Raw genomic sequence first — 15,480 nt, forward strand, 5'->3', positions numbered from 1 at the left:
GAGGTTCATTCAGAGTTACAGGGGAAGGAGGTACACGGCACGGATGACAGATGCGAGGCTTTAGCACTCGGCTGATGTTATGAGACAGCCTGTTTGCACGTTCCTGTTGCCGGAAAGACAACGCGTTAATACAAACAGAACTCTGTTTAAAACCTTGACAGAGATGGTGACTTATCCCGGATGGCAAATGGCGGGGACGTCAGGCTGAAAGGCTTTTTGAAGAGGATTTTGTATTGTAGGGAGCTACACTGGGCACGTAATTAAATTATTCTGCATGTGATACAAACAGTTTGAGCCTTTGGCTGACTATTATTGACTGAATCTCACAAGACTAGAACAGAAGAGCCCTCCTTGAAAATAAGAGGAGATCAGTTTAATGCTGGTAAAAGAAAATACTTCTCCTGTGCAGCAGGTAGGGCATTTCTGGAAGTTTTTGCCCCAGGAGGCTTATGGAAGCAGCTGGTATTAGAAGGTGCAAAAAGGGATTGAACAAACTCATGATTCATTAACAGATCCTAAAGGGAATAGACATGGATAGAGTCTCAAATGTCCATAATCTTTTTATTGTAGGTGGTGGTGAAATATGAGAGGACTGGACTGCAGAAAGCAGCCAGCTCACACCCTGTCCTTAGATCCCGTCAGCTGCTGTGCCTGCTAAGGACAGAACGATGGAGCAGAGGAAGCAGCGGTGACACTCGGTAGGGCACTCCCTAAGTCCTTATGGCTCTTCTTGTCTTTTTGCTCAGCTAGATCTCTGTATTTAGACAAATGAATTCTACCCAAACAGTCAAGGCCAGCTTCCAGAAATCCTCTGCTTTGTGCAGACGAAGGACAAAGCTGTCCTCACATCAGCTACACGTAGCAATAACTCAGTGCTCTCAGACTCAGATATAAGGGGGCAAAAAAAGTAAGGTAACTCCTGTATGATTCCACAGCAGCTTAAATTGAAGCTTAAATCTGACTCGGTAAGCGTGGGTCCCTGATCCCATTTGCCTTTCTGGGACCTGTGTGAACAGACAGTGGCCTGGTTCAGGAAGCAGATCTACCCAGAGCTGCTGACCTGTGATGGGCGACTGTCCCCAGGGTGGAAGAGGAAGGAAATAGGTGGTTGGAGCTGAGGACTACCCAGTCATCCTCAGAGTTGAAGGAATAATCACTAAACAAAGGATGACTCTGTGGCTGGAGAAGGCGTTGGTTGGACTAACCAACCTGCATCACTATCAGTAAAAGAAAGCAGCAGCAACTCCATTTCCAGCAACCTGTTTATTGCTGTGTATCAAAATGGCCCCACTGAAGACTTCAGCTTTGGTGGAAGAGATAAGGTGATGGGAGGCTGCTGGAGGGCACCATGATCACTGGAGGGATCAGTCCTAGAATTCAGAGTTGTGCAACACAGGCCAGTGTATCTGCAAATGGTCAGGAGAAGAAACCAATGAGTGCCTCAGAGTCTTATCCCAAGTTTGGCAGAATCAGGATGCATGAGGGGACAATGCTAAGGGCAGTCTGAACTTCTGCAGGTCTTAGAGAAGGGCATAAAGTACTGGAACAATGAATAACAATAAAAAAAAGGTAGAGTTTATTATAGAGGTATTGGAGAGGGCTCACTGAGCATCACTGGATCTTCAGCCACTTTCTCTGATCCACCTTTGCCCAGATCCCATAATTAGTGATTCTTCTCTGTAGGTGTTTATTCTTTCAGGGAAATGTCCCAGTGCTTTAAGTGTCACAGGGCAGTAGCTCTGATAAACAGACAGGTGTGACATAAATTCTTTTAACTATTTGCATTTTGGTAAACAGTTCATTGAAATCCAACGAAGTGTTATAAATGAGCATCGGCATTACTTTGACAATGAAGTCACCTCTTCACCTGGGTGCAGGGAGAAGTTCTCTTTCCATCCCCTGCCACACTCAGCCCCTGGGGCAATGCTGAGCTTCATCCTCCATCCCTATCCCCATGCTCATCTGCAGTTGGGTGCACCACACCAATGGCCACCTCTGAAGCCGGGGCACCTGACATCAAAATACAGGGTCATCAACTGGAGAGGAGAGGAGCCCATGCCTCTGGGTACCAATCCCCTCCACTGGATGAAATCAGGAGTCTTCATTTAAGTGCCAAAGACGCTGTAACCAGAGTTGCTTTGTTAGCTCTGGCAGATGAATTTCGGTATTGAATTATGGGGCTTTGAGTCCTGTTTCTGCTTCATCCTTTGTCTTTAGGGCAACTTCAGGTCAGTTATGGGGTTGTTACATGACAAAAGGGCTTTACAGGGTGAAACAGTCAGTCCTGTTTGGAGGCTTCTGTGAGCTCTGTTTTTATTTAAAAGAATATAATTTCATACTGCCTATTAACTACGTGTAAGAGAATCATTACTGGGTTATCATGCTGTCAGTTTTAAGACAAGGGAGCTGTAAAAGAAAAATGGTGTGAGGTTTTCAACATTTCAACCTTTTGACAGAGCAAAAGTCTTTATTTTCAGACTGAGGTGATCTGAAACACTAGGGAAGCAGGAGGACTGGAAAGAAAAACTCAGCCCAAAGGAGCTGTTATCAGGGGAGGCCAGCCAGCCCACGCAGGCAGTTTTGGAGGTTATATGTCTCTAAACATTTTTGTGGTAATCTCCTTGTCCTGCTGACGTCAATGTCAAAGCCCACAGCCTTTGGTGGAGTTGGAATTGCACCCTGGTTTATAACTAAATTTGTTCAGGCCACGTTCACAATTAAATAAGTAAGCCAATTAAAATGCCAGTAAAGTTTATCTTCAGCAGGTGCTCAGAAATTGTCTTATTTCTTCCTTGCTGACTCATTGTCTGTACGTGACCATCACCGGCACTATCGGAAAATGGCTTCTTCACAAAAATTGAAACAAAATTGTTTACAGCTATAATTACAATTTCAAAGAATTTGTATATTTAATCAAAAGTATGTGTAAAGTTCAGTCTGGCTTTTATGCTCAGAAGTGCACAAGCAAATATAAAAATAAAAGCAGCAAAACTTCCAAAATCCTTTGCTGAACATGTGCCTGTTCTTATTTGTGCAAAAGGTTTGAAAATTCTGGTCATATCATCTGGCAAGGAGTGACAGATATTTTCTAGCAGAACCTGTGTAAATACTGTATATTTCTCATTATACTTGGAGTAATTTATTAATTAATAAATTTTGCTTATGTTGTAGAGAGTCTCTCCAAAGTTTTTAGACCTGAATAAAATTCATTCATGAACTTAAGCCCAGAAGGGAACACAAGGTCGTTTACTATGACCTTCCATACACAGGCTGTTAAATCTCACTGAGTTCCCAAACTACTACAACATGAACAAAATTCAAATTCATGGGTTATATGCTCTATCTCAGAACTCCCGGTATTTCAAACAGCTGAAAAAAGTCAGCCCTATCATCCCTGGAGACTCCCTCATGTCCTTGTTGAGTATCTTCTGATACTGATGTTTTTCTCTCCTTTCTCCTGCTCCCAGACTACTCCAAGCCTACTGTGAAGTTTGCCCCTATTTCCAGGAAGACCAGATGTACTTAAACTCCCAAGAAAAAGGTAAAGCTCTTGTATGCTTTTCAAACTAGGTATATGGAGTACTTTGAAGGAGTATTTTAAAGAATGAGGCAAGCAGTTAGATTCCTCAGTCCTATTGATTTAAAATTGGGGTATTCTTGAAAGGAGGTCTGGTCAACAGAGCATACAGAACAAATTGGCCAACTAGGCAGTGGGTGTCTTCTTCAGGGTGGGCTGAATCATACTCAGGTACATCGACTGTGTGACCACACTGCTCACCATCCTGGCTGTCTACAGAGGGGAATTGGGCACCTGGCTCATATGCATGTACCTATATTAAAATGTCTCAACCAAGGAGTCTTCATCCTGAGCTGAGTCACACTCCTGAGCTCCTTCAGTAGCTGCCTAATGTGCAATTCATCTCCTCCTTAAAGAGGTTAGGGGACTCGCACTAGCGTTTAACGCTTTCACATCATTCTCATAGTCAGACACACATGCCACTTATCTAGATTAATGTGTCATAGAGTAAAAGGTAAATAATAGAAAATACAATTATCCTAGTAATTATATATTCAGTCCAAACTAGAATTTTAAGTAATTTTGTTGTCAGAAATACAGGCGAAAGAGGCCTATAATTGTTCAGACTCCTACAAAAGCTTTTGAAGAGTACTATCAAATGTCTCCAAAGTCCATAGCAAATGTTATTTTAGTTTAGTACTGAGATGTCTGAGTCATTTGGCTGTAATGAACATTCTTCTCTAACCTCAAACTAAGTATATAATGTTTGGAGATGCAGTAAAAACTATATTTCCCTGGAGCAGACCCGTTAGAGACTGGCAGATTGTTTACTACAGTTATTCAGGACAAAGCATCATCTTTTAATGCTTGTCCATGTCATAGGTAAACGACTAAAGAACCGTAGCAGTGTAAAAACACAAGTCCTACTCTACTGCATTAATGGAGGCATAAGTAATGAGCAGTAAAAGGATTAAAACTATCCTTGGATTTATAAAATAAATGAATCCTGTGAAGTACTTTTTTTTTTTTAAAGATACAAAATATGGGCAATTTAATTTTCTCTTGACTTGGCTTGTATTTTAAGCTTTTGTTTTCTGCTCAATACAGTACAAGATCTTTTTCTGACATGCTACTCCCTGTCTGGCATTCACGTATCCCATGAAAAACAGTTCAGTGTTACGGCTGAATTGGTATCAGCAGGTTATCTCTCAAGAACAGCCTAATCAAATATGAGGTCACTTCACAAACTGACTCCTGGGGAAGTGTTATAAATGATCTTCCAGAGATTTACATGCTGGAAATCTACAGGTTTTATTTCCTTTTCCAAAAAAAAAAAAAAAGGAAAAAGAAAAAAAAAAGAATAGAAAAATCCCATAAATCAAAACTTCTTGCGGGTTTAAATTTTCTATCCTATTTTTAATATCTTTTTTTTTTTTAGCATTTATTTTCATCTTTGTTTTATTTAATTTGTGGGATGGGAGCATGTTGCCATAAAATGTAACACTATTAGGCACAAGTTAAGTGTCAGAAGAATGATGTCAGCTATTTAAGAGTCGTCTGTTAAAACAGGATAGTAAACTCCATCAGGGAGTTTCTCTCCATTCTGTGCTCCACATAAGCCCTTGTTGTTTTAACTGCCTCATCGACAATTTAATTTCATTTTTCACCTTTCTTACATCTGCAGATAGCTGCAGAGTAACACAGAAAAAATTGTTAAATTTAGCTTAAGTGACTTAAAAGTCCTATCTGCATGATTTTGGCTCTGAATGGACATGGGACTTCTTAATAAAATGACCTTTGATCTTCTGTTTTCAACAGTGGACTTCTTTCTGGTCTAGAAGACCAGAAAACAACCACCGTACTGCTTAAAATCATCATCAGTCTCAAACCAGGGTATGAAGGAATACCTCTGAGGTTGATAAGTCTTACACAGATACTGTCAGTGGGTGAATTTCCACCAGCATCAGCTTTTCATCTCTTTTAAATCCCAGTAAATTGCAGGCTAAGAACTATGGAACCTACCAGAGAAGATGGCATCTTCAATAAGAACTGTTTATTACTGAGAAACTCTTTTCTATAATACAAATCATGCCATCTTCCAAGTACCTTTCTCAGGCCTGGAAAGCAGTTTTTCTCTTTGGGGGAAAAACAATGACACAAAAAACCTACCAAAAACTTGACCGCCAAGGGAAGATCACTATTACCTGTCTGTGCAGCCAGCCTTCACTTTCATCTTCATGTTTCTAAAACAGAAGAAGATCGTTAATACCATACTTCTCATCTATTACATTTTGCTTATCATCAGTGCAGGAAGCAGTTGGATTGAATCTGAAAAGTTGTTCAGAAATACAAAGAAACTCTTTAAATATGTGCTTCAGGAGCGTAATCCAGTGACTGCTCTCCTTGTCTTTCCTCTCTGATGAGTAAGTATACTCTCATTCAAGAAAGCATTTTACTCATACAGACAAAACACATAAACCCACAAGATATATTATTCCTCAAAGAAATAAAGCTTGTTAAGAAATAAAGAAAGGTTGACATGAAAGTTGTTAAGAAAAGACTCTGCACTGTCGTCTATGCAACGTGTTGCATCGTTTTTTCAAGAGATGGATATATCAGAACAATTTTCTACTGTGGAAACACCTATACCAGTTTAAAAGATGGTATCTGCTAATGCTTACACAGGTTATATCAATACACCATTTACATTAGTGTGTCTATAGAAGGGATTAATTAACTACAATTAAAATGTGGGTAGATAAGCATGAGCCATTTTTAATGCCATTAAATATATATAATGCCATTAAACTAGAATGTTGTAAAGATATTCAGGTTACAAATTGTTGATGTGTGTGTGTGCTTGTGCATGTATACAGTTATTTCAAGACAAGTAATCACTCGCTTACACACACACACACACACACACACACACACAGAGTGTTCCTGGCTTTCTAGAAGGTGTAAAAAAAAAAAAGTAAATATTGCAAACATTGTTTATATTCTGTGTCTGCCTAAATAAATGTGTGCCAGCTGACTTGTCGCCAGGTAAAATAACTGAAATGCTTTCTCCTTGCGTGGGTTATGAAAACCGATGGCAAGCCACCATTTGGCTCGTCTCTCCTACCTTTGTGCAGACTCCCGTGGTGGCGTCGCACAGCGTCAGGATAGACACGTTCTGGGCCCTGTTCAGCCAGTTTACTGCCACCTTGGTGCTGGTTGCCCATTTCACCATGGTTATGTAGTAGTCCCTGCAAACACAGACATACATAAACCAAATCATAATACTGACATCCTAATGAATTGCCACATGGCAGAGCAGTTGGAGGCTGCTGCAGGCAAACGGTCCAGGAGAGATCTCTGGTTATTAAGAACGCTGCGTCTCGATGTCTCTAGGCTTCCTTATGTATGGATTTCAACCCCTAAAAATGACATTTTTAGGGCTGTGCAGGTGTTTTATCTGCCACTTCTGACAGTCATTTTCAAAGAAGAGACGAATGCAGAGATAAAGAATCTTTCAAGCTATTCAGTCTTCCAAGAAGGACTGAAATGCCTGGAGCTACAAATTTATGCACAGGTGGAAAAGAAATTGCAAACAATTTCCATTCTGAGCACACTAACTGGCTGACTCAGACCCATCACTGCCAATGGTTGGATTCTTTATGCTTATGAAGAGTTAATGGCCTCTAAATATGCCTACTACACACCAAAATATCCATGATTGTTGCATTAAAAGGAAAACAGCAAGAAGGATATAGTTTAGAGAGACACAGGGTTTCTGTAAAGCAGATGCAGCTGGTTGCCATAAAGACGTCAGCAGAGATGTAACAGTTTGCGTCGGCAAAACCGCCATCCCACACTCCCTGTACCATCCTCTATTGCTGGACGTATTCAGGTTGTGATAATACTTGGAGTAAATCACCAGTGTGGGTGCACAGTCCTGTAATCAATATCTTCAGGAAAAGTCCCGTGCAATAGTGAGCAATGGAACCAGTTAGGCTGGGCTAGGCTGGAAAATACGGGATCACGAACAAATACATCGATGATCGCCTTCCCAGAGCCAGTCTGGGGCGGTACTCACAGAGGTCCACCTCACCACGTTATCAGTAGGGTAAAACTCTGGCTGAGCTGACAAAGCTGGTGGTGTGATAATATACTGCTGGGCTATGTGGGCCAAAGACATCCTTAAATTATAATATGACTTTTCACAGCATACAGTCTATAAAAAATTTATTAGTTCATTTGTTTGCTATAAAATATGTATAAGGAGTTGTTGCTCTCATTGGAATTAACGTGCTGTGTCACTGGAGAGTACTTTGTGTTCTGGCAAGCGCTCCTGCATATACTGAAGAGAAGGGGCAAAAGCAACAAAGGCCCGTTTGTCTAGCAGAATAACAAGTTGGAAATTGATTTTGTAGTTTTCAGTAATATTTAGTGCCTGAATTTGGCTGGGGAAAAATAACAAAAGACCTCGACGATTGCATCCATTGCACTGGAAGGAAGGATACTTCCAGGTGAGACAACAGCAGTCTGAAAATTCAGTGCCTGAAATAAAATTGTAATTTTACTCTTTATCAGCAACAGCATAGGCCCTAAGAGGAAAAAAACAACAAAGCAAAATTAAACTGTATAACCACCTCTTCTTTCTCTCAAAAATTAACTGGGCAGATTCAGTCTCCCCAGAAAAGGAATGTGAATTTAGTACATATTGTGGCTTGGAGCATTTTTTCCATAAATCCAATTTAAAGTTTGAAGGACATATATTCAATTTTTACATCCCTCTCGCTGTTTGAACATGGGAGCCACAGTTCTTTCCCAGGAACTTTTAATTATTATTTTAGGTCAAACATTATCTTCCCTGCCACCCCAGAGATGCGCATGGAGTCTCAATTTCTCTCTGAAGCCTCTCCCAGCCATCAAGCAGACAACTGCAGATACTTGGAGAGTTATTATTCTAGTCTCAGAGTAGTGTGGAGTCTTTAATTTACTTCACTTCACATCTCTTCTGTAGGACAACCAAGCTTTACGTTTCCCATTTTGCAGAGCAAAATGAGACAATAAGGTGTGATTAATCTCAGTTAATTTTAAACATCTGCAGTTCCGGCAGCTGCACTGGTTGAGCAGCCAGTGGAGAGAAACGGGGAGTCAGTGCATTTCCCAAGCCCTCTTCCCCTGACTTGTCCCAGATTTTATATGGAGCTGAGTTAAGGAGAACGTATTTCTTCCCATAGAGCGAAATCTAGACCAGCAGCTACCTGACTTTGTTTGTAGACGTCCACATCAGAGCAGGTTACACCCTCCCAAAGGAAAGGAATAACTTCCCTCAGTCCTTTCAGGAAGGGTGCAGTCATGCTGAGCTTTGCAATGTATTTCCCCATCCCAGTAAAGACGTTGGTGGTGGGGTTTGCAATCATCTGAGACTGGTCATTGTGCAGCGCCCTTATTCGTACCCTAACTTTACTTGGCTGCTTTCTGGAGGTGTGAATCTAAAATATGAGTTATGAATCTACAATATGAATACTTGAAGTATGACAACAGTAATAAAGCCATAAACACCACAAAGAACAGACAATGAGATATGACGTGGCCAAGTGACAGGCAGCAGCCCAGCCCGCGGTCCCTGGGGCACAGCCAGCTCCTGCCCCTGATCCAGACGTGAGTTGTCTGAGTTTCTTCATTATTTATTTGCTCATGACCTATGCAAGGACCAGTGACGCTTTCTGCACTCAGGGGAGATAGCATCTTTCTTTAATTTGCCGCCTGGGATGTGAATCTGACGTGAGAAATAAGTTGGATCGTGGTCCAGTTCTGACCACCTGCTGATGTAACTGTTGGGGTCCAATGGTTTTCAGCAAAAGAAAAAATGCCTGTCAGGCATTAAATGTTATAATACTTTTTTTTTTTTTCCCCACTGCGATTTCCACCATTTCCCTTCACTTTCTTTTTCTCACAGAAAAGCATGGCATTGGAGAACATTTGGCAAAAATGCTCAGAATGAAAGATTTTTAAAAAGGAAAAATTATCAAAATTGTACATTTTCCCCCAAAATATGTTTTTCAATCAATAGCTTTGCTTTTTTTTTTTAAAAAAAAATGAAAAATATCCCAATTCTGTGGAAAATTTCTGACTTCCTTTAATTCTGAAAGAAAAAAGTCCCTGGCATGTCTCCACTTTCTTCTCAGCTTTATTAATTGTACTAAACCACTTTGCTCCAGATAAAAAGAACATCAAGAAGTACTGCTCTGTCCATATATCATCTGCGTGAACAGACTGAGCACATTGAAATGCTTCAGACAGGACCGCTCTGCTTGAAGATCCTTATCACCAGCTTCCCCTGCTTCTTTGAAACTCCCTTCTGTAACTAACTGTATGGTACATCCCTCTTGTCTATTTTAATGAAATGTTATCACACTAATCCTCTCATTTCAGCAAACATATGCATAATGAAAATGTACCCCTATTGCGTTAGCAGCACTACTTATATCATGCCCTAAGGATGGAAATTGCCATGGTTTTGATGAAATATACAGAGACTAATTAATTATGATATACTTTGCATCATTTTACAATATTGATTGCAACCAAATAAATTACAGCCACCCATAACCACATAGGACAAATTTATTAACAACACTTGGATCTTGCAATCTGATGTTATTACTATAATTAAAATGTTTCTGAGTCTCTGTGTTTACAGAGTATGCTAGCAACAGAAAAATGATATTGTCCAGGAGCCGCAGTTCTGTGATGAGGATACTGTGATGGGGATACTGTGATGGGGATCCTGTGATCCTGAATTGCTGCCTGCTGTATACAGATCTGAAGTTGTTTTTTTGAAAGGCAAGTGCAGTTATGCCCATTTGGTTTGGTCACATCTTTTGTTGCATAAATGGATTTGGAGTATTTTGGAGCTATTCAGTGAAAGCACGTTCTGAGGCTGACACTAGCTTTCCTAACAAAGAAAGGCAACTCCCACCATAAATAATCCCACTGGTTTAGTACCCTCTCATCAGATGAGTACCCAGCCTACCCACAGGCCTTATATATCTACCATGCGTAACGAAGATCACCCCTGCACCCTCCCCGCCCTCCAAGCTGCCCTGTTTCATTAGCTCTGTGCTGTACATCTATCTTTATTGGCACTGGAATTACAGATCCAGCAATCTAATTTAGCAATCAGTGAAAAAAGGTGAGCACGCATGGTTGGATGCTCCTACAAGAACAAGTGATGTGCCTGGGAAGGATAATCTTGCAGCATTACATTTGGAGGGGCCACTATGGGTACTTTAGATGTAGAAGCAGAGTCTGATTTCTCTTGGCCTGCTAAAAGGCTATTTCAAGTTCAAATCAAAGTTACTAAAAGCTGGATTTGGATTCTAATCTCCGAGCTTCGCGGGGAGGTGTGCCATGCATTATCTAAAGCTGCATCTCTCCTGAACAACGTGTTCCTTTCACCTGTTCACAGACCCATAAACATACCTCAAGCTTTGACCACATGCTGAAGTCCAAGCTCAACTTTTAAACTCTTGCTGAATGCAGACTTAAGCACACACTTAATTAGAAATGGGTGTCTAAGTAGTTGGCTGAATTGCAGGCCAACTTCTAAAATACACCTGCCCTAAAAACAGCAAAGAGTTTTCTTTTTTATTTTTAATGAAGATCAGGCAATGTGTTTGCAGAATGTCTGCCTGGTTTCATTCCTGTGTTCATGTCATGAAGCAGTGAGCTCATGTTTGCTGCATTATGGGGCTGCCCTGTTTCTGCTTCATGGTCTTTCATACAGGTTGCACTAAAAAACTAGTTATTATTAGTAAGAAACTAATAATGTTCTATAAAAATACATGTAAGAAGAAAAGAAATCTGAAAAATTTTAAACAGATTTACACAAAATGAAACTCCTTGATAGTGGCAGAAAAAGGCACTGTAAAATGATATTGAAAAAAGTCAGGGTCTGATTTAAAACCATGAGAGAAACAGGGTCCAGCATCGCAGGGCAAGAAAGCACCTACCTCATCCTCTGATCATCGGGGGGAGTCATTTCCAGGTCATGGGTAGGTCCGTTCAGACCAATCACATGCAAAGAAATAGTTGGATTTTCCATTCCAGCCTAGATTTTGAAATAAGAATAAATTACCATATCTTATATAACACAGAATGGTTTTGATTAGTTACGTCCCCATGGTTTATAAAAATGCATTCCCATTGCACAGGGTTACGGACTGGACTGCTGCAGTTGTTCACAAGAAATCTGCAACTGTAGTGATGTGGCACCGGGGTGTGGAGAGGTTGGTAGGCACAACCAAGGGGTAATTTTACTTAGGACACTCTAGCCTTGGTAAAAAATGCTACTTTTCATGGCGACTAGAAATATTGCTATTGTATGTATCTTTTGATAAAAGGTTGTCCAACAGGATGATGGCAGATATACTAAAATACTGATTCATTTTGTATTGTATGAAAGGGCATCCCCTGTTGAATACCTTCCACAAAACCTGCATATACGTGGGTATCTCTCCTGTTAAATGATGGTTCAATTTGGACCAACGTGTGAGGTCTTAGGTAATCAGTGCATAAAGCGAGACACCCAGAAGAAACGGCTGCAGCACTGTAGTGTCTTATGAATGCTCAGGCACAACATGTCTCCAAAACCAGACTATCTCCTCTGACATTAGGCATTGGATATTCTAATGAAGCCCCAATACCTCATTTCCCTTCTACATAAAAGGAAATGTGTCTAAATGTAGCAATGCTGGCTTCCAAACTCTTGGACACCTTTCTAGCATGGAAGCACAATTGCTTTTGTGTGGGTACAAAGCAAGAATCTTTAAATTTTATTTTCATTATATTTAGAATGACTAATAGCCCAGTCAGAAAACTGCAATTTTACAAATGTAACTAAAGAGTAATGAAGACCACATTCACTGGGGAACAGCTGATCTTCCCTTAGATCTGTTTATTTTCATTGCTTATGAATGTGCACTACTATGCAGTCTCCTGCCTGAGCCTACTGGAAAAAAACAAAATTTTTTCTTTTGATAGAACAACAGGACTGTTTGTTTTATTTTCCCTTACCTTTGGATAATGATACGTTTTAACAGTAGGGTAAAGGCTGCCAGTGTATACCGGGATCTCCATGATGGGGACTCTGGAGGCATTAATTGTTGCATACGCTAACCTGGTGCCATCAGGAGACCACCAATGAGCAATATGAGTCTTCAAGATCTCCTCTAATTAAAAAAAAAAAAAAGGAGAGAACAGAAAAAAAGGCTATTAGATGTAAATTACTAGTTAGCAATAAATGAAACAGCGTAGATATGAAAATCCCAGTCTAATCACAGCACAGGGAAGATGCCACAGGAATATAAATTAAAAATACTCATTAAATTATGCCATATACACAAATGAACACAATTGATAACAATTACTCTGAATATATAGGTTATTAAGCGTAATTATCTTGCTCAAGAAACATCAAATTATTCATATTAGTACACATATTCGTGACAGCATAAAAGGCCCTGCTGCTCCTACTATGTGTCCTGTACATGGATATGCGAACATATATACGTGCAGGTGTTGGGTTCCTACCTGCCCGATGGTAACACAACCGAGGGTCCCTCGGGGCTACCTGAGAACTGCAATGACTGAGATTTAGTTCTCCTCCATAAAGAGTTCACAAAGTCACACCAGACACATACCAATGGATTCAAACAGCATTTATACTTAGGTACAAGGGCTTCAGCTACAATTTAAATCTTCCTAAGCTCTCTTGCCAGTCAGGAATAAACAAAAATAGCAATTTTCTATAGGTTATGCAATGCTGGAACTTTGTAACACTTTACAAGACACAAGGCTTTAGAGTCTGTGGCTTGGATACCATCTTGACTTTTATTCTTATTTCATTTTTTAAATCACTTTTGCAAAGCAATTTTCAATAAATAGCCAGGGTCAGAAACTGATCCTTTTTACACACTGAATTTGGGGATTACAGATTTTTCTGTGATTTGAATAATGTAGTTGCTATTGAAAAGGTACTCAGAGAGATGCCAATACAAACATGTCAGAGTTCAAGTAAGTAAGGAGAAAACAAGATTGCCATCATAAGAAATTATTTTGAAGGCTGGCAGAACCTAAATCTCATTAAACACAAATTCAAAGAACTTCTAATTTTTAATACTTTTTCTCATCATTTACTATCCTTTATTGCAAGCTTATAGATATCCAGAAAAGCTATAAAATTCACTCTTAGTCCAAAGTGTCTCCAGTTACTGACATTTGGAAGACACTAACTTGGCTTTTTAAACCTCCCATTTTGCAAAAGGCAGTAGTGTAATCCATTTTCATTAAGAGGCTTAATACCATATGAGTCATCCCTATTTAAACTATAGCAGACAGACTTGCATATGCTGTACAGATTGATGGGCAGGAAGACAGGTCTCATTACTTTAATGTGAGAATAAGAATTGAAGAGGCTGCAGAGTGTTTCTAAGCCTTTGTCACTGAAGTCCTGCTACACAAGTCCAAGCAGCTCCAACGTCTGCTGTTATCACTGGTCATTGCAAAAACAGACGAGGATTTTCAGAGTTCAGACCCACCATGTTTGTACAGCACCCTATGATGACCCCTCGATCCAACCAGAATGTCCCTCTGGTCTGAAGAGTAGAAACTCACCAAAGACTGTTTTATTTCTGTTAAAAAAATCTTGAATGAGCAGTCCTTGGAGAATAGACAGACAATTATATTCATCATAAAGCAAATGAACACCTTTGTTAATCCAGACTTGCATATGGCTTGAGATAAAACTCAAGGTAACGTTAGAATGGGTGCAAGGAAAATCACCCTCGATAATTATACCTTCTACAACTAACAAATTAATTAATCAATACTTAATGGCAACATCTAAGTGAGGTTTTGGAAAGATGCCTGGGAAGTTGCAAATACTACATGGGAAAGCACATCTCTGGCAAATTTGCTTTGCTGCATGGTCCCACCTGTTGTGTGCACATTTAAAAGATGCTGCGTTTGACTTTTATATTAGTTGCTCATTAAAGAGATAATTAAGAGTATAAAGGAAAAGGAGCAAAAATGGTTGGCAGATGAATCCTTGACATTTTAACATTAATTAGGAATGACTTCATTCAGCAAATATTTTCTCCAGAATCTCAGACTTAATGAAGGAGTTCTCCTGAAGGTCACATGCCAAGAAAGGTTTTAGTGCAGGTTTTGTGGTCCTCTGTTAATGAGATTTAATTGTGTGAACCTTTGCCTTGAAACAAAGCCAGGACCTTGCCATTATGAGAGAGATCAGTTAGTTTTAGCAAACTAGAGAACATTCTTATGAAATATAAAATGCATTCTTATGAAAATAAAATGCAATTTGCACACAATTTGTTCTTGGGGACACTTTATTCTTTGCGCTTGCATCTACCACATGCTCAGAAAATCGGTTGCATTCAATACTCCTGGGTCTTTCTAAAGTCGGTTCAGAAGCCACTTCACATATGTAAGAAACCAGGTTCTCCTTAAAGAGAGAGCCCCCCTCCACATATACCTCATGACTAAGAGTATAAGAGTATAGCTAAGAGTATAAAGTGATAACTGATCAAAACTTTTGCTCTCTTCCTCAGAGCTTGCAGTCGCTGGGTGCTACAAGATGTAGGGATGCTGTGAGCAAGCTGAGGAGATACCTCAGTCAGTTGCTGGTGGCTCTGTGCTGCTTCTTTCTCCATAGCTTTGCTTACCAGCCATCACACTGGGGCGTGCAAACCCTAAAAATAGTGAGAATGAAGTGTGCGGTTGCCTTAACTGCACAAGGGCTGGGATACTGCCTGTTCAGACTTGGTGGCTGGGTTCAAGCACAGAGTCTGAGGCAAGTCAATACTTATTCCACGTTACTACATTCAATATCGAACCACTCTGAAACAGTTGGATGACCTTGCTTCTAAGTAGTGAATCTTTAGTGGGGA

At 40.1% G+C, this 15,480-nt stretch overlaps 1 protein-coding gene across 2 annotated transcripts in view; it reads right to left on the minus strand.

The window, feature by feature from the left end:
* Window positions 1-15,480, minus strand: part of DPP6 (dipeptidyl peptidase like 6) — a 424,225-nt gene that overhangs the window by 44,860 nt on the left and 363,885 nt on the right. For both annotated transcript variants that reach the window (XM_075144168.1, XM_075144169.1), the window contains exons 9-12: window positions 12,587-12,741; window positions 11,524-11,621; window positions 6,642-6,765; window positions 5,722-5,760 (exon numbers count right to left, since the gene is read on the minus strand). In XM_075144168.1, coding sequence (XP_075000269.1) covers window positions 5,722-5,760; window positions 6,642-6,765; window positions 11,524-11,621; window positions 12,587-12,741 — 416 coding nt within the window. The remainder of the gene's footprint in view (window positions 1-5,721; window positions 5,761-6,641; window positions 6,766-11,523; window positions 11,622-12,586; window positions 12,742-15,480) is intronic.

Source organism: Calonectris borealis, chromosome 2 (assembly GCF_964195595.1).
Source record: "Calonectris borealis chromosome 2, bCalBor7.hap1.2, whole genome shotgun sequence".
NCBI classification, from domain to species: domain Eukaryota; kingdom Metazoa; phylum Chordata; class Aves; order Procellariiformes; family Procellariidae; genus Calonectris; species Calonectris borealis.